The sequence below is a fragment of the Gallinula chloropus genome (assembly GCF_964237585.1).
Source record: "Gallinula chloropus genome assembly, chromosome: 4".
In the NCBI taxonomy this organism is placed as follows: Eukaryota; Metazoa; Chordata; class Aves; order Gruiformes; family Rallidae; genus Gallinula; species Gallinula chloropus.
Genome location: NC_140088.1, coordinates 19525999 through 19545881, shown reverse-complemented (window position 1 = coordinate 19545881; position 19883 = coordinate 19525999). Strand labels below are relative to the sequence as shown.

The following is a 19883-nucleotide window of genomic DNA, read 5'->3' as shown; positions in this document are numbered from 1 at the left end:
ATTGGGTCTGAGCTAGACAGGCAGCTGAGCGCCCCCGGCTAGTGCTGCGGGAGGGCTTGCTGCTGTGCCAGCGGCAGTGCAGGGTCGTTAGTAAAGCCGCTCCTCAGTACTGAGGCGGGTTGGCTGCGTGCCGGTTTCCTCTCCGCTCAGGCAGCGAGAGAGGCAGCCCCGCGCGGGGGAGGGCAGGGAGGTGAGCAGAAGCAAGATGGCGGCTTCCTTGTGGCTGAGCTGCGGCGGCAGGGGGATGGTGAGACTGTTGCTGGGCGGGCGGCCGGCCCTAGGGACAGGCGTGTCTTTCCCCGCTCGAGGAGGCTGGAGGTGTCTGCACGGGACCCGCGAGTTGCTGGGTGAGTGGCAGGCTGTATCCTTCGCGCTGCGGCGTTGTTGGTGTGGTGGAGCTGTTGGGCTCGCCGCAAGTGTGTGCGGAGGAGCCGCGGCGTTGAACGCGGGAGGAGGGCAGGGGGTGCTGGGGGAGCAGTAAAGGCGCCGCAAGGCGGTGGGGAGGTGTGACCCAGGGGGGTTCGTAGGGTGGCAGCGCCGAGCAAGACAGGCTGGGAAGCTGCGATCGATTGGAAAGCGGGTGAGAGGCTGCGGAGGTGGGTTAGTTCGACAGGGTGCTGTTTGGCCTCATCTCTGGAGGTACGGGAAGCACACCGGGGAGGGAGCGGGAGGGGGTTTGGAGAGGTGTGAGAATTATTGAAGGTCTGGAAAATTATATCACTGAGTAAACACTGAAGGAACGGGGGTCTAGTGAGGGAAACAGATTGGGAGATCAAGCCTTCAAATATGTAAACATTCTGTTATTGATACGTGGAAAAAAGAAAGTTTTTATAACAGAGAGTAGCTGAGAGTTTTCTGGGTGTAAACATAGCAAAGTACTGGAAAGTGAAAGTTCTGGGACTTGTTTTTTTTCTAGTGTTTGGAGATTGAACTGCTTTTTAGTCATGTTTTTATTCTACAAGTAGTGTTTCAAGGGTCTAGAGCATTGAAGCTAAGTTTTATGTAACATTTTTTAACAGATTAGTGGATTGCATACCTAGCATACCTTTTTGTCCAATGCAGGGTTAGCTACCTCTACGTTAGCCTTACTGTATAACAACTTTAAGATGTCTACAGTCATTGCAGTCAATGTATTTTAATACTTTATGGAGTCAAAATGCTAATTTGGGTTTGGAAATGAGTGGATGGTTTTTCTTCCTTACAGTAAACTCTTTATGTATTAAGGTGGATACATCACACCTTTAACTTGTTCAGGTTCTCTTCATTGACTTGTTTCTTCAAGTTTAGTACCCCTTTGCTTTTCAAGGTGATGTGTATCTCAGTGACACTGTCTTAAAAGTTTATTGCAGCTTCTAAGAAAAAACAAAAAGTCATAACTTCTCTGGAACATGCAGGTCTTTTGGACACAAAACTCATTCTTGTTTCCTAGTCTGAGAATTTAAAGTTAAGTCAGTTGTATTTTAGCATTAGTTTTATTTCTCCACTTTTTTGTTTCTGAAAGTGCCACCATTTGAAGTATGGTTTCATGTGGATCTAGTTCTGTTGTGTCATTTTAGTGTTTTGCTTCTCTGTTTCTGTCCACCCTGTGTTGGTGGTAGAAGAGGGAGAAAGTTGTTGTGCATAATGATTAATTAAGAATTAAATTCCTAGTTTGGTTACAAGGAAGAAAAATAGAACAAATGTTTCTGTTGGAGACCTGCCAATCTTTCTTTAGTTTTAATGCTTCTCAATCTTACTAATAGCAGGTTGGAGTAAATCTTTCAATTGTCTATTGACTACAGAGTATGTCTTAGGAAGAAATTAAATATACTTTAATGTGCCCCACCAGAGAGATTTGTTCATTGCAACGGTTGTTTGGTTTGTTTTTCCTTTTGTTTTGACAATGTACTAATGTTACACTGGATAAATTTTAAGTACAAAATTTACTGTTAATGGGATTCTCAGATTAGGATTTAATAATATCCTATTACATATTAGGATATTATTATATCTGCTCATTGCATAAAACCCTGCTGTTCTGTGTGTTTGATACACAGTCCAAATATACATTGAATCTCTTCTCTTGAGAAGGAGGGCGGTAGAAACATTGTGCCCAGACTCAACATGATTCTTAAAAAGTCTTACCAAGAGAAAAAACTCTTGTATACACAGTTTTCTTTGAAAGAGCAGCTGCTTTTTATGTGAAATAAGAATTCCTCTTTTTTTATTCAGATAATTGAAATGTTACTGTTGATAGCACTAAAATTAATGTCTGGTGACTGGGAGTTCAGAAGCTTCATAAATTTGTGGCTGTAATTTATATTATGCCAATTATCTCATGAGTTTCACATGGGCATGCTTCTCCAGGTTTTCCAGGTTCCTCTGGAATGCATCCCATCCCTCAGGTGTGTCAACCATGCCACTCAGCTTGGTGTAATCTGTAAACTTTCTGAGTGTGCCCTTGTTTCCACTATGTCATTGATGAAGATATTAAACAGTACCTGGTCCAAATATGGACCCCTGAGGGCCACCACCAATCACTGAACTCTTATCTGGACACTGAGCCATTAACCACTAATCTCTAGATGCAACCATCCAGCTTTCTTCACTGAATATTCCATATGTCAAACCCATATCACTCCATTTGATGAGGTGTGTTGTGTCGAATGCTTTACAGAAGACCAGATACATGACATCAGTAGATCATCCCTTGTCTGCTGATGTAATCATTCCATCACAGACTGCCAAGGTTGAATAAACAAGATTTGCTGTTGGTAAAGCCATGCTGACTGTCACTCCCAGTTCTCCATGTGCCTTAGTGTAGCTTTCAGGAGGATCTGTTCCATAATCTTCCCAGGCACAGAGGTGAGTGTGACAGGTTGGTGGTTCCCCATCGTCCTTTTAAAAAAAAAAAAAAATTAAAAGGGGTGCAATATTCCCCCTTTTCCCATCACTGGGGACTTCACCTGACTGCTACAGCCCTTCAGATACTGCGGAGAGTGGCTTGGCAACTACATCAGTCAGTTCCCTCGGAACTCTGGGTTACGTATTGTTGTGTCCCATAGATCTATATGTGTATGTTCAGGTTCTTCAGGTGGGCATGAACCTGATTTTCGCTTACAGGGAGAGAGGGACTTTGCCTCCTCCTCCCCCCATCCCTGCCTTGAGGGGTATCCATTTGAGTGGTGCAGGAAGAGAGATTACATAGTTTTTCCATTATTTCCATTACTATTCAATGACTTTACCTAACCTCTGAAATATGTGTGCTTGAATACCTATATTATTTTGCAAATGTAATGATTTATTCCTTCATAATCCTGTAGCAATGAAAAGGAAAGTCAGATTTGCATGATGTATTAAGATCACTGAATTACAAAACATGGGTGGACACTTTTAATTCCCTAAAATCATTGTGTATTAATTGAAGCTTCTCTTCTGTCTTTGTCTTCACTGAAATCTGAACTATGGTAACTTTTATGACTTGGAATTAAGGCTGAGAAGCATTCTTATTCTAGGTGACAGGATTTTTTTTTTTGCCTTGTCCTTTTTATGTTGGGTAATAAGGGGGAGGAAGGATTAATTTTTAAGTTTTTAAAGCATTTCCTGCTTACTCTAAGCAGTACAGCAACTGGGAGAAATGTAGCCTTGTTTCCTGTTGAATTCTTTACTATGAGGGTGGTGAGGCACTGGAACAGGTTGCCCAGGGATGTTGTGGAAGTGGCAGTGTTCAAGATGAGGTTGGATGAGGCTTTGGGCAACTTGGCTTAGTGATGGGTGTCCCTGCCCATGGCAGGGGGCTTGGGACTAGGTGACTTTTGAGGTCACTCCCCACCCAAAGCATTCTGTGATTCTATGATAATAAGCTTTAGTGCTGGGTATCAGATGAAAGGGAGCACGAAGCAGAGCTGATCTTTGCCATTGCGTACACCATACTTTCTTTGTGTCTATGTCAGTTCTCTAACTGAATATAGATTCAGGTATAATCAGTTCAAGAAGAGCCTCAAAAATCAGTCAGGTGCTGCAAAACTACTCTTGAATATATCTTTTCAGATACTATTTTGTATTTGTCCCCACAGCTATTATTCAAAGTTCCGAGAGATGGTATCTCTTGCATTATTGGCTGAATATTGTCAGAATATTACTTTGGTGTACAGGATCAATTGATGAGGGACATAATCTGCTACGAAGTCAAAGAATGTGCTGCATCTTGAGCCCTGTCCTCAGAAGAATCCTGCTTACATATCCTGCTTACATCTCTCTGCGTGAGGGTTTACTAAGCAGATTCAGTGAATTGGCAGGCTGATGTGATCTGCTAGCTAGTTGTGTCTAGCACGTGATGTTGCAGGGCTAGGGAGTTTGGGGTGTCATCTTTTGTAAAGATCTGAAAATGCCAGTGTATTTATTCGGCTTGTCAAAGGAAAGAAATGGTTAAGAATTTACATGGTATCTGCATATAGACACTTACCCATGAGGAGGATCTTTGTAATGATCTCTGTCAAGCTTTTTCAGAGAAACATAAGATTCAAATACTGAAACTTGACTTTCGGTGGTCATTTCAAGTCTGCAAAGTAAATGTAGTTTCCTAGTAGAAAGGGTAAATAAGCATTGGAGAAGTTTCAGTGAAAGAGAGACACCACAGTGTCTGGAGTACTAGGATCAGGGGGCTTTATTAATTTAAAATACATGCTTTAATCTCTCACTTTGGGGAGAAAAAAATTCCTCAGCTTTTGGCAAAGAGGAGGAGGGGAGAATGTAGTGTTTGTGGTGGATTTTGGTAAGGCTAATAAAACTTATTACCTAGGAATTCTGGACTCTGAATTCCCATTTCTTTTTATAGTGTTTTAACTCTGGGGGAATGGGATTGTGTGCTTTGCCTCTGTGCACTCTTAATACTGCGTTTCAGCAGTAAGACAGTGGTCATAATCAAGATACAAGTATTTACTCTTTGTTGAAGAGTCAAAAGGATTCTAACAACTTGCTAGCTATGTTCTGCACATATACACTCCACTCTGGCCTCATGCTTTCATGCCTGTGGCTAGAAACCTGAGGAAGGGTAAGTATTGTGAGACAGAAGATGTGGTCTTACATTTGTAGTCATACTACTGACATTGCGTAACTAGAAAGAAAAATTATGGTAAATACCTCTGAGGAATTTGTGGGTATAGTTATGCTGTTCTTTGTAGCATATCATGGTTCAGCAGCAGGGAATATATCAATATCTCTCACCCCAATTCTCATGATTGCACCATTTTTAGCCTCTTAAGGACTGAGATACATGTGTCTAATGTGTTCTTTCCTCTAGGCTTGCTTTTATCTGACAAGCCGTATGTTCAGACTTCTTCCCTGCCAAGCAAGAAGGAAGTGAGCAGATAAGCCTTTGAGACTTGTCCCATTCACTTGTGTTCTGGAATAAGTGAGAGGCTGTGGCATAGCATTTTGACCAAGGTCTTTATAGAACAGAACTAAGCATGTGCAGGATCATGTGTGCGGAGTCCCCTAAAATATAAATGTGGTTTGGTTTAGTACATATTCCTCTGATGAATAAGAGGCAGGAGATATTAGCTGGCTCAGGTTTGAAACTTCTGGCACTTTGGGAGTGAGGGGAGAAAAGCAAAATTAGGAATCACAACTTCAATACTAGCTGCTGGTTTTGTTTTTTCTAATACGTCTTTGTATCATATAGCTGCTTTTTCATTCTATACATCATGTACATGGAGCTGTAAACAAGTTGCAGAATTTTTTTCTGTTTACACTTCTGTTGAACAGAAGTTATGTAACTTTCACTTCCATCCCATATAGGATTGTTCAGTAGGTCAGTCTGAACTGAGGGGTACTTGAAGTACTGGTTTGTATATTTTAATAAAGCACTTAAGATTTGGTTGTGGAGAAGGTACCTATTAAAAATTAACTGAATCAAAACCGAGGCTGTGTGAACATCTGAGATTGTCATCATCTGATGACAAGATTCTGTAACGTATTTTTACTTAAGAGAGAATTTAATTTGCTTAATACTTTATATTTTTTATGGCTTCATGCTCAAGTTGGCCACTGTTCTGTTCAACATATAGGTTCTATATTTAGTGCCTTTTTTCCCCTGATGCTTTGGAGAGTGCATGCTTGTATGTGAGCTTAAAAAGCATCTTATTGAATCTTTTGCCTAACAGTTTCAGATTGATGTGCTTTTAGTTTCATTTGTGTTAAGCAGTCAACTGAGAAAATTATTATACTGAAAAAGTATTTAGCCTAGATAATCATGTGCTTGTTTTACAGGTACGCCTGGTATTAAAATTTTAATGCCTGCACTTTCTCCTACAATGGAAGAAGGAAACATTGTAAAATGGTTGAAAAAGGAAGGTAAGATAACACTTTTTTAAATGGACACAATTGTAATTCTTCAGCTACCCAAACCTCTATCTGTAAGAAATTCTTTCTGGTTGTACCTTAGTATTTTGAAGCACAATGCTTGGTATATGAATGCTGTCTTCTTGAATAATAGCCACTTTGCAAAATAATACTGGAGGATTTTGCCTAGTTACAGACTATATTAAAGAATACAAAATGTATGTGTTAACCATGAAATATGGATAAATATTGAAATAAATCTGAAAGGAAGGTTAAGCTAAGTATTAAAGCAGTATTTAAAGTATTAAACTAAGCCTAAGCAGCCAGGAAAGCCAACCATGTCCTGGGGTGCATGATGCATGGCATTGCCAGTCAGTCCAGGGAGGGGATTGTCCTGCTCTACACTGTGCTGCAGCAGCCTCCCCTAGAGGACTGTGCGCAGGTTTTGGGCACCATAGTGCAAGAGGGACATAAAAATAGTGGAGAGTGCCCAGAGGAGGGGAACGAGGATGGTGAAGGGTTATGAGGAGAGGCTGAAGTCCCTTGCTTGTTTCAGCCTGGAGAAAAGGAGGCTGAGGGGAGACTTCATTGTGATCTGTGGCTTCCTGATGAGGGGGTGAAGGGGCAGGTACTGATCTCTCTTTGGTGACCAGTGATAGAACCTAAGGGAATGGCATGAAGCCCAGACAGGGGAGGTTTAGGCTGGATCTTAGGAAGAGGTTCTTTGTAGAGAGGGTGTTCAGGCACTGGAGCAGGCTCCCCAGGGAAGTGGTCACAGCACAGAACTTGACTGAGTTCAAGAAGAGTCTGGATGATGCACTCAGTCCTGTGCTCTGACTTGGCTGGCCCTGTATGGAGCCAGAGTTGGACTTGATGATCCTTCCAACTCAGGATATTCTATAATTCTATTCTTAAATTCTGTTATATTTTGCAGGTGAAACAGTGAATGCTGGAGATGCGTTGTGTGAAATTGAAACAGACAAAGCGGTGGTTACAATGGAATCAAGTGATGATGGCATATTGGCTAAAATACTGGTAGGAATTCTGCATTTCTATCTAGGATAATGTAACTTCTCTTCAGACTGATGTTTAGCATATTACTTCAAAAACTATTTTAGATAGCTAAATTTTCCTCTGCTCAGCTTTCAGAATAATACACTTTTCACTAAAAATTCAATTGTTCTGTTCTCTGTTAAAGCATAGCCCTACATGATTTGGTGCAGAGGGGATAGATTACTATGCAGCTGGGTCATGCCACTCTTCTGCACCATACTCCTATAGTGAATGTAAGAGGGCTTTTATCTTAGTTGACAGTTGTATTTAAATGCTGTTGTAACTTTCCTGTGTTTTAACATGTCTTGCAGCTAAAACCACACGGCTGTTCACTCATTTTCATCCACAGTGGGTATGGGGGAGAGAATAAAAAAGGAGGAAAAAGTAAAACTCATGGGTTGAGATAAAGACAGTATAATAGGACAGAAAATAGATGATGATAAGTAGGCCTTCCTGTTGATCTGGGGGCTACATGCTGGAAACTGGAGGAGAATTTTTCCTGGAACAGTTCCCTTCTGTGATTATTGTTCCTTGCAACAAAAATAGCCATGCCTCTAGGGTTAAAGTAGTTTTTTTCCATCCCACTTCCTGTCCCTGTCATCCCAGCATCATAACAGCCAGGTGATAACATGTTCACCTGCAAGGCGGTTGAAATCTTTTGTGTATCTTGCAGAGGACTCTGATGAATACTTCTCGTTTTGCTTCTGGCTCCTGTTCTTGTGATGGTTCTTGTTCTCTATGTTCCATTAAACAAAAGAGAAAAAAAATCTATTCACTTATTTTTTTCTTTTGTATAGGGGCCGCTGATAGTGGCACAGTGTCAGTGTGAGACTGGCTGAAGTGCCAGTTGCCAGGGTTGGAATGCCATTGTTGCCTGGTGCTGGGGTTGGAATAGCCACAGTGCCTGTCATTTTGTTATCAGATGTAGACACTGCCTCTTCCTCTTGACCATACTGAATAGCACTGAACAGAGCCTAACGGGCCTGGGCCAGGTCACAGCACATTGCAACGATTTGTGTCTTGTTGTAATTTTCAGGGTGTCAACAAACAACTTCCAAATACTCTACTAGTTTGTCAGAATTCTGCACTTGTTTGGGGTTGTATTCCAAAACTCTGGAGCTGCCTGCTGTTTTAGGCATTTGACCATGCTATCCCACATGCACTGTCACTTGTCACTACCTAGCCTTGGGGCAGCTTTCTGGGCAATACTTTAAAATAGTTGTTTAGGCTATAAAATCTGGAATGCATTCAGGAGATGTGGCAATAAGAGCATCCTGGCTTGAGCATCCCAGGGATAATCAAAATTATTGGTAGCTGTTGTAACTAGCCTGAGGGAGAAAGGAAAAGGGAAGATGAAAGCATTTCCCCATCTCCCCCATAGATTGAATCTCTGGGGAAAAGGAGAGAGTGTGATTATTAATAATTCCCAGGAGATGGCGCCCAAGGTACAGAAATGACAGGGTGCTCACTACTCATACCTAATCGTTCTCATGGCCAAAATGTTATCATGATGTGCAGTGGAATTCTCATCTGGCTCCAAGAGGTGATGAACTGCACCACAGGGAATAGAGCAGTAACTTCACACAATCATGGAAACAAATAATATGGTGTTTTGACCACCAACTATTAAACTAACGTAATGAATGCTTACAGTGAATTAATTTTAACATGCAAGATCTGTCGTTATCTCAGCCCTTTGTGCCCCATGTTAAACACCAAAGCAGTTGTTGTGGTTTTACCTGTCAGGCAGCTAAAAAAACAACCACACAACCATTTGCTTACATGTCCCTTTCTCCCCCTTCCTCCCATCCCTCCTCTTTCCCCACAACAAGTAGGAGAGGAGAGAGAATATAAAAGAGAAAAGTTAAAACTCATGGGTTGAAATAGATGTCTTATGAGGACAGAAAAGGAAGATGATAAAAGAATGTGCCAAACAAGTGATGCAGAGCACAGTTCCTCACTACCTGAAGTTGATGCTCAGCTGTTCCCTGAGCCAAGCTGCCTCTCGGTCAGCCCTCTGTCTATATGCTAAGCATGACATCATGTGGTGTCGAATATCTTCTTGGGCACTCCTGCATTCTCATTGGCAGGCCAGTGTGAGAATGTGAAACATCCTTGACCGCCTGGCAACACCTAAAAAATCAGTGTATTAACAGTGCTTTTTTTTCTTCTAAATTCAAAACATTCCAGCTGCTAGAAGGAAGATGAACCATCTTAGCCAAAACCAGGACAATCTTTAAGTGCAAGCTTTCATATGTGGGGTTTAAGTCCTGCATTCAAGATACAAAGAATGTGTTATTAATATTCATTTGACAAGTCTGGTTTTAAATGTTTTGACCCTCTCTTTTGTAGGAACTTGTTAACAGATAGGACTAAATTTTTATTCTCCGAAACAAGATTTAGTTGTCTTTGGTACTTCAGTTTCAGTTCTTTGCCTCATTCCTTTTGTAATATAAAGAAATCCAACCAGAAGTGAAAGACCACAAAAAATAATGAAGCAGGAGCATCCTAGAAGTAAAACTCCCATCTATTTGCATGCTCTTGATATCAAGGAAATGCAAGTGGTCACATTATTAAAGGTTAAATAATGCACATGCAGAATTTGTGCTCATTGAATATTTGACTTTCAGCAGTACAATTATGGTCTTTTGCTGATCCTGTGTGTGGCAGTCATTAGTATAGTTAGTATTTTTTGTTGTAAACAACACTTTCCAAGTTCTTATGGTCCTTATAAGCTACCCTATGCCTCATTTGAAAGAAAAGAACATATGTAAATTACATTCAGTGTTACCCTCCTAAGACTCCATCCTTGTGGTTTGCTTGGGAGGACTAAAATTTTGTTTCTTCATTTCTTATGCTTTTTTTTCTCCCAAATTCATCATTCTTTGAAATTTTCAGGAGTCTCATTTCTGTGCTGGTGGACTAGTGCAGCTTTTTCTTCTCTCTCTCTCCACAATAATTAAGCACTTGGGTGAATTGGAAGAACTTTGAATAAAATTTTAAGATTATGAGAAGTTGTTTTGTTGTGGGTAATAGATCGCAAAAGCTTTTGTCAAATGTTTAGTTCAAATTGGTTTGTTGGGAGAGAAGGGAGTGGAAAAAATGTAGAGGTTGAGAAGTAAAACGTAACAAGATGACTGAAACTTGAAAGGGAAAATTCTTGGCTAAAGAGATGTGGTGAACTGGGTGAAGATACTGCATTTACAGAAATCGCCACTAAAAGATCCAAGATCATAGTGAAAAACTGTATTGAATAAAATCCTTACTGTGCTAGGACAGAGAAAAGGAAAAAATCCACGAACAAAACACACCATACATCCCCAAAACAGATCAAAAAGAAGCCCCTCTTGCATCAACAGTGAACTGAGAGATCCAGCTTTTAATTTGGAACTTTGACAAAAGCAATTTTTATGGAGCTAGAGAGAAACTTGAATTGACCGTATAGGTTTTAATTAAATTAATGCTCTTTAACATGAACTATGGAGTCACTTCATCAACTTCAACCAAATGGATTATTTTAATCCCCCTTTTTGGAATATAGAAATGGTGGGCTTAAGTACTAGAATATGGGATAGCATATAAATAGGGTTTTATTCCAGTCTTCTAAAAAGTACAGAAGAAATCTGATTTTGGAAACTGTCTTTTGTTAGCTCAAGTATGTTCCTTGGGTGTCTTTTTGCAGTATCCTGTGATTATTTCTGCACTATGTTGGGTGTTCAGTAGATGTTTGTGTAAGTTTTATAACAGGAAACTGTTTCGGGTTTGTGGCTGGGGAGATGATTTTTTTACTTGGAAAGACTTTCCTTCCAAAGGCCACTCGGACGTTTCAGATGTGATGTAGTTAATGAGAAATTAAGAAAGCTTGATGCATCTGAGTTTTAAGTATCTGGCTGAAGTTTACTTACTTTCTAAAAGGCAACAATTTTATGTTCTTTGATGCCAACTACAATTTTCCACCATCTTGACTGAGGTCAGTGTGGAAAACTGAGCCGGACACACGATCTGCCTAACACTTTGTTTTCTTCCCCTTTAAAGTTCATTAGATGAAATGAATTTGGATTCTGTAGTCCTTCTTGGTTTCTTTTTCTTGAGTGTATGAAGTAAGCATACATTGTTTTGGAAAGACCAAGCTTAAAAGTAAAGTAGATAGTCATGCATATGTTAATTTTTTTGTCTGAATAGGTCTTTTAATAATCACATCTGATTCAATGTAAAATGCAGTAAAAGCTTAAATGACTGAATGGAAGTATTAGAAGAGTAATTTCAGGATAGTGATCATTCTTTCAGAGTTGCTTTTTAAATTAACACTGACTTCTTTTGCTGAAAATAGTTATTAGTTCAATTTGGACCAAAACCAGATGATGAATGATTGTTTAAGAACTGGATGTAATATCCATTACCATTTTTTCATTCATCACCTAAATGAGATCTGGTATGAACTGCAACTACTTTTTATAAAACTTCCACTGTGGAGCAAGCAAGCATATTTTGCATCTATGTCTCTTCCCAGTATAGGAAAGAACATGCTTTGTATGTTTTTTAGTGACTAAAGCAGTGTGCTGTAATAGCAACAGCTCACAGGCAACTTGACTTCTCTGTGTACTTAATCACCTCTCTTTTTTTTTTTTCTCCCTGTTCTGGCTCATCTGTGCTTTGGTACTTTGTCAGAGAAGTTAGCATCTTTTTGACTCTTCTTGGCTATGCAAATGCAGGCAATGAAAAATTAAGCAAAACGATAACAATTTGTCTTGGTCTGTCTAGTTCTGATCTTCAAAGGTTGTGTATTTAAAAACATGTTGTTTTAAAAAATACCTATTTAAAAAATACCTTTTTAGAAGTATAAACTTTGCTGGAAATTTGTACTTTAAAATAGGGAATGGTGGAGTTTTCACGTAACTCTGAAAAACCACAGTTGGCTTGCTGTGAAGAGTGAGAGTTGACAACATTGGTGGCTTTGAATGCTCATATAATGCTGAGTAATAAACAAAGCCTAACTAGTCTTAATTGTTGTGTTACAATGTTTCTGAAGTCTCAGCCATCCCTTTTGGATTTCTGCATGTGTTGTTATAGCACTGGTAAAGCACTGACACCAGAATTGTGGTAAGGACACCACAAGCATGTCACAGTGCTTCTTGGTCGATTCAGTTACACTATGTAGATGCACTGCTTGTAAAGGTATTCTGTGTTGTATGTGCAAGTCTGTAGAGGAAAGAGAAGGTATGTCCCCCCCCAAAATAATTACTGTTATTTTGGAAAAAAAAATTAAGTGCTTCATATTAACACATTATGGGGAATGTTTTGAACTTAGAGGACATCTGTTTTGCATCATCATTGATAGGGTTCAAGCATCTGTGTGTCATGTTTATAAACATTGTTTTTCTAAATACCTTGTTCAGTGCCAAGTATGATAACACTATAAAATCATTAGAGCGAATAACTTCCATATTTTTTATGTTTATAACTTTGTTTTCTTTTGGTTTTCCCAGTTTTTATGTTTCAGTAATTAATTTAGGTAGGTTGTGCTTGTATTGGCTTCAAGTTGCTGTTCTGTTTGAGTGACAGTGACATAGTAATTACATATAGTTTTATAAATCTGTTTTATCAGTGAGCCTTTCTGTGACTGGGTCTTTCAGCCTTAGATCAGTTTGGGAGTTTTAGTTGGCATCCTCAAATACTTTAAATCCATTTCATAAAAATAAAATATCATCAAGTCTTGATTGATACCTCAAAGGACATCTGCTCAATGTGTCCAGCAACGTTTTCAGGCTTGGCTCACAAAGAGTGGGCAACCACATTTGTTTTCAGTAGCTTATGTGACTTTATTCTTGGAAGGACTTGATAGTTTGCAACTTGCTTTGATTTCAAATGCTAATTTTAGATGTATGGGATTTAGGGCATGTTAATATTCCTCACCTTATAATAGCAACTGTAATTCGTTTCAGTCATGAATCATTTTATTAATAGCAGGAATAAAATGAGATCTATTTTCTTGATGAAGTGTCATTGCTATTCCTGAAATTTTCACATCTACCATTTTCAGTCGTGTTAGTCTAGACAGTACAATATGTAACAATGTTCTTATTGCCTTAAATTTAGGTGGAAGAAGGAAGCAGAAATGTACGCTTGGGCTCACTAATTGGTCTGCTGGTAGAGGAAGGACAGGACTGGAAGCAAGTTGAAATACCAGCTAATGGTATTGATCCATCTTCTCTGGTGTCTCCAGCACCTGCACCTACCTCAGCTCATGCAGGTCCTTCAGTTTCAGCCCCTCCTAAACTGGAACATCAACCTAAAAAATTGCAGTAAGTTTCTTTGGTACGAAATGGATCTCTTTATTTAGTTAGCTCAGTAGAGCTGAACCAAGAAGACTCTTTTGTCCCTTTTTACCTAGTGTTGAGCTGTTAGTTTAAGGGAGTGTTTCAGTAAGTATGAGGCAATAAAACTTGCTTTCCCAGAATATTTCTTTGCTCATAAGCCAAATAAGTCAGATCAAACAACATAGTTTTATTACAACACCTTTCATGGATATCTTTTTATTCTGAGATACAATTGCCTTACGATGGGTTCTAAGTTAGATTAAGAGGAAGTTGTGTTTATGGACACTAATGCTTATGTTTTACAGTTTATGAATTACAGTTTACCTGTAATTTCTTTTCTTTTTAGGAGAAAAAAATAAACAAATTGCATAATCCAAAACCCTTCCCAGCTCTTGCACTTTTGATATTAGAAAAATATTCTTATTTTCATAACAATGGAATGCAAAAACCTCAATACTGGATTTGTGTGCTCTTAATTAGTTTTTGGGGTTTTTTATGTGTTAGGGTACTCTAAGCATTGCAGACATCTTAGACAGTGAGTAAATTAATCTCTAAGTGTTAATCAGGTAATAGTAATCAAGAAAGTACTGGTTTGTATCAGAGGATGTACCTTCTTTGGAAGAAGTATCAACCTGTATTTGGAGTGAATTATGATAAGAAAAGCTGTAAAATTACAGTCTGTTAAAGAGGAGGAAACTAGTTTTGGTAGTATATGCTAGCAAACTGTTTGGGTTTGGTTGGTTTGGGGTTGTTTTGTTTTCCCGTCTTTTTGGGTTTTTGGGGTGTTTTTTAAACCTCACTACCTTTTCTATCTGGTTTGCATGTTCACTTGTGCTATCAGCATTTAGGTATTTCTCACGCACGTGGAAGGCAGCGAATTGAAGTATTGCTGAAATGTTACCTGTGTAGAAGGGTGGTCCAAGGAAACAGTCCTTGAAAGGATTAAGTCTTGCATTTTAGTACCAAAGAACGTTAGAAGTGTATCTGTTTCACTGCAACTTTTCATTAGAGATACAACAGCATCTTACAAACAGTTCTTAAAGCTCAATGTGTTGCAAATATAGTCTCCTGTAGGAAATAATGAATTGGAGATTTTGTGGAAAGACTTGTTTTTTCTTTTATGAAAATGTTGATGGTTTGCATCTAAGTATTTTGAAAGCTATCCCTTCCCCCCTTCCCATTTCAGAAAACAAATCATGCCAGACTGCACAGGGGGCTCTGTTGCTATGTACCCTGCTTTGTGGCTGATCACTGTTGCCAATTCAGGCAGAAATGTTACTGTTGAGCATACCACATCTAGGTCAAGATGGTGGATATGTTTACTAGTATTATACTATATCTTAGGTGTGTGCTGATTTAAATGTTTGAGTATGGGAAGGATTAATATTTAGTCTTCTCAAGAAGATACTGGATTATGCAACTACATCTGTATGGCTTTTGGTTTTTGAAAAAGTAGTAATTTTGTTACTCGGTCCTAGAAAGTAAAATTGAAAAGTAAACTGTGTTAACGATGCAGGTGCAGCTAGCCAAATAATAGAGATGAGCAGCCCTCTTGTCTACAGTCCTAAAATTAATTTTTTATTGTTATTGTAACAAGCTGGTCTTAAAGTGTATTTGGTTCTTCACTGATGACCCTTTTCCAGAAGAATCTACATGTGTTGTTGCTGCTGTAAGATGAGTTTGGAGATGAGTTTTCTACTCTCTATTTTGATCTCGTTAAGGTCATTATTGTGTTTTTAAATTCAACCTTGCATTGAAGCTTGCTTGAAAGGTCACAGTCTGACTTCAGTGTTAGGATCACAGCCTTTGGACAGTGTTCATTCTGAAATATTGTATATATTGTCTAGTTTTTCTTGAGATATGTTAAGTTAATTTCACTGTTAAAATATTTTATTTTACTCCTCATTTCTTTAGGGTTCGCTTAAGTCCTGCAGCTCGCATCATTCTGGAGACACATGGGCTAGATCCAAGCAATATGACACCTTCTGGACCACGAGGAATCTTCACTAAAGAGTGTGTAGATTTCAGTAAAACTACAACCTCATATTTCATTATTTATTCCTTTGAACCAGAGCAATTTCTATGAACTTGATTTAGTCCTTTTATTTAAAGTCAACTTTTTATTACATTTTTTGCTTAAGGGGGCATGGCTCAGTTAATTTCAAAGTACCTGTCGAAATATGGTGAGTAGATTAGGAAATATTGTTAGAAGCCTTTCACTTTAAAAAAAAAAATAATTTTGGTTTGATATCCCCATCCGAGCTGCTGTCACATTTCCTGCAGCTCAGCCTAGTGGTGGCTATCAACTGCTAGGCACCACTGATAGGTATTGCTGTGGATCTCAAGAGTTCTGATACTCAGAGATCTATTCAGAGTCAAAATAGAATACCAGTGGCCTGTTTTATTTTAACTTTCGTTCTTTGCAGAGTTCAGATTTTTTACTTCTTCCACTGAAGTGCAGTTATGAAATCTGTCAGGATTTAATTTGTTCCCTTTTTTGTTAATGGTAAGAAATCCAGAGCCCTTTTTTTTTTCTATCTTTAAACAAACATTCTTTAAATCAAAATCCCGTAGTTTGTTATTATCAGGCTGCTAGTAGTTGACTATACTTTTTGAGTATTCTGATGTAATGATTGGTACTCAAGCCCTGGATGAGAAACTTGTTTATAAAAATACGTCCTGGTAGATCCAGAACCCTTAGTCTTGAAATGTATGTTACTGGAGATGAGTGTTTTGGCTGGAATAGTTATTTTTGTTCTCAGTAAAATTACTCCTCTTGACAAATCCCATCATTCACCTACACAGACCTTGTGAGCTGCTGTAATGTTAGTTCCATTCAAAGACAACCAGGTTAGTGTACATTGGAATTGAACCCAAAGAAGCAGATGGTGAAAGTCTGCTGTTTTCTTCACAACACTTTTTCCTGTAGTCTTTGGCTGAAGTGAGATAAAGAGTTGAATAGATATATCTTATATAACATCAAATTATCAGAGGTAGTTTTTTTCCTAATTATGTAAGTGTAATGGTAATTTATGTTGTGTTACTGGGCTATGGCAGGTGGAAACCTTCTAGGACTTTGAGCTTCCTAATTAACATCCCCTGGTTGTCATGGAGATGTAGAAAAGATTTTTCAGTAGCTCTGAGAATTATGAACAATCTTTTTTCAAAACTGCTTTTTCCATACAAAAGATTTGACTTTGAAGACTCATTTTAAGATACCGACTGAGGTTTTTTAACCATTGTTTTGAAATAAATGGTATTACTCTTTCAGATGCCTAGAGGCTCTGCTGCTAAGTTCTGTTTGGAATTAAATATTTGCAGATTTTTGTGGAGAGCCACTACAGATACTCGGGGAAATACTTTTTGCGAACTTGAGATTAGTGTTACATGCCAGGCTTTATTGCTGTGTGACTCATGGTCTCTCTTCCTAGACCAGCAATCGATTCTTTGAGGAAGTGTTGCAAGTTCACTTTTGACTTTTAAACTCTTGAGTTTCTATATGAGCAGGTCTCACGCAGGATTAAGAAAACCAAAAAAAGTTAATGTAAGCAAACAAGCATCATCTGCCCCCACCCCCATGCCCCACAACTTTGTCTTTAAACTTAATTCACTATAAAACTTCTAACAGCAATAGGAGCTTTCACTTAATAGCTTTCTCTGTCATAATCTACTCCCTCAGTAGGCTGATAGTTCATTCTCTTATGTATGTGTGAAAGGCTGAATTGGCATTGCTGTCCTCTTTGTTTTTGTTCCATGAAGTGACAGCTGCTTTTTTAAAAAATGATTTTTAAGCAATATCCTCTGCTTTCTTCAGAAATATACTAGAAAATTGATGTGTCAGTACAAAATAACTCACAACATCCATCAAAGATTGCACCATGTTCCTAGTCATCAGCTCAGATGCTGTGTTTGGGAGAGCTGTTAGAATTGTGGATTGTTTCAGACTACTTCTGCCCTTTCATCTTATTTACTAGTGATCTAAGTATTTATATACGCAGTATGCATACTTAGATGAGTGAGGGGGGAGTTACCAATAATGTTATTCCAAGGCCATGTTCTTCCCATCTGCAACTTCCTATCAGCTGTCCACTAGGTTAGTGAGATTTGAGATCTCATAGCTGCTCAAGCACTTGTGTTTTCACTTTGCGAATAAAGCACTACATATGTGTGCTGTGCCAGTTTTCCTGAGTCCTTTTAAGTGTATGTATTGACTGCAGACTAACAGTGGGATCTATGCTACATACAATTCGTAGGCTGCCATTATTCCTTCTTTGATGTTTATGGTGCAGTAAGTCTGATACTTAGAAGTTTCTGATGTGCAACATTCTTCGCTCACCTTTTTCCTTTACAAGAATCTTCTGTGAATTATCATAGACTCATAGGATGGTTTGGACTGGAAGGGACCTCAAAGATCATGTAGTACCAACTTTCCACTAGACCAGGTTGCTCAAAGTCCCATCCAACCTGACCTTGAACACTTCCAGGGAAGGAGCATCCACAAACTCTCTGGGCAACCTGTGGCAGGGCCTCACCACACTCAGAAGAAATACCTTACTTATGTCTAATTGAAATCTGCCCTCATTCAGTCTAAAGCCGTTACTACTTTTCATACCGCTACGTGCCCTTGTAAAAAGTCCTCCAACTTTCTTGCAGGCCCCCTTTAGTTATTTGAGTCGTCGGATGTTCAGATGAAAGGGCATTGGGACACCAGAGGAATGTGTCAGCCTGTGCATCTCCTGTTGCACCACTGGACCCTTTGATTTTTAGGTCTGTGTATAACCTTTAACTTGTCAATTTCAAACACCATGTGTTTTGTGCACAGTTGATTTTTACCATCCTTTGGATTTTGGCTAACATGAAGTGGAAAGACAACACACTGTCATGGTTTAATCCCAGCCAGCAGCTCAGTACCATGCAGCTGCTCACTCACCCACCCCCCTGTGGGATGCGGTAGAGAATTGGAAGAGTAAAAGTGAGAAAACTCATGGGTTGAGATAGAGAGTTTTAATAAGTAAAAGTGGTGCATGCAAGCAAAGCAAGAGAAGGAATTCATTCACTACCTCCTGTTAGCAGGCAGCTGTTCAGCCATCTCCAGGAAAGCAGAGCTCCATCCTACCTAGCAGTTACTTGGGAAGACAAACACCAAGTAGGTTGTCTCAAAGGTGTCCCACTCCTTCCTCTTCTCCAGACCCTTATATTTTGAGCATGACATGATAGAGTATGAAATACCCCTTTGGTCAGCTCTCCTGGTGTGTCTCCTCCCAAATTCTGCACCCAGGCCCTTGAGCAAAATTGATCCAGAAGATGGATTTGCCCTTGTCTGAAGCAGACAAAGACTATCTTCCCTATCATATTCTTCATGTGCACTGCAGGGACTTTATCACCTTCTATGGGATATGGAAGCTTTGATTGGGAAGGGTCAGATGACTAACCAGAGGGCCTTTGCTAAATGTGTGTCCCAATGTTAAGAGGTCCCACTACCCATGCTCTTGGTATAGTTTTTAGCACTCCTTTGTAGCATTTGATTTTCCCCAAGGTTGGTGTGTGCTAGGGGGTGTGATACACCCACTCAGTGCCATGATTTTTGGCCTAGGTGTCTATGAGGTTTTGAGTTGTTTGTCCTGCTGTCTGACTTGGTTCTTTCAGGGGTGTCATGTCACCACCAGACTTGCTTTTCAAGACCAGGGATAGTGTTCTTGGTGGTGGCATGGGGCACGGGTTTGCCTCTGTGCTGCCAGTTGCTCTGTTCCATTGCTGTAACCACCCACACAGGGCATTTGCCACCATCTAGGAGTCCATATAAAGATAGAGCACTGGCCACTTTTCTCTCTTAGCAATGTCTAGAGCCAGCTGGATGGCTTTCACCTCTACAAACTGTCTTGATTCATCTTCTCCTTCACTGGCAACTTGTGTAGGATTCCATATGGCAGCCTTACACCTCAGATGCTTTCTAACAATGTGACAGATCCCATCGGTGAACAGGGCTTATGAGTCTCATTTTTTGGCAGTTTATTATATGATGGGACTTCTTTAGCATGTGTCATCTCCCCCTCTGGCAGCATTCCAAAATCTTTGCCTTCTGGCCCATCCATGTTCAATTCCAGAATTCCTGGGTAATTGGGGTTTCCTGTTCAAGGCTGCTATATGATCACTGTGACTCCCTTCCATGGAGCATCAGTTGTATGATGTGTA

At 39.5% G+C, this 19883-nt stretch overlaps 1 protein-coding gene across 2 annotated transcripts in view; it reads left to right on the top strand.

The window, feature by feature from the left end:
- The first annotated feature begins 103 nt into the window (after positions 1 to 103).
- PDHX (pyruvate dehydrogenase complex component X) overlaps positions 104 to 19883 on the top strand; it is a 41904-nt gene continuing 22124 nt past the window's right edge. Inside the window, exons 1-5 of one of the 2 annotated variants that reach the window (XM_084262938.1) lie at positions 104 to 347; positions 6250 to 6333; positions 7256 to 7356; positions 13471 to 13676; positions 15606 to 15704. In XM_084262938.1, coding sequence (XP_084119064.1) covers positions 206 to 347; positions 6250 to 6333; positions 7256 to 7356; positions 13471 to 13676; positions 15606 to 15704 — 632 coding nt within the window. In that variant the 5' untranslated portion in view covers positions 104 to 205. The remainder of the gene's footprint in view (positions 348 to 6249; positions 6334 to 7255; positions 7357 to 13470; positions 13677 to 15605; positions 15705 to 19883) is intronic. The other variant, XM_084262939.1, reaches the window with a different exon arrangement.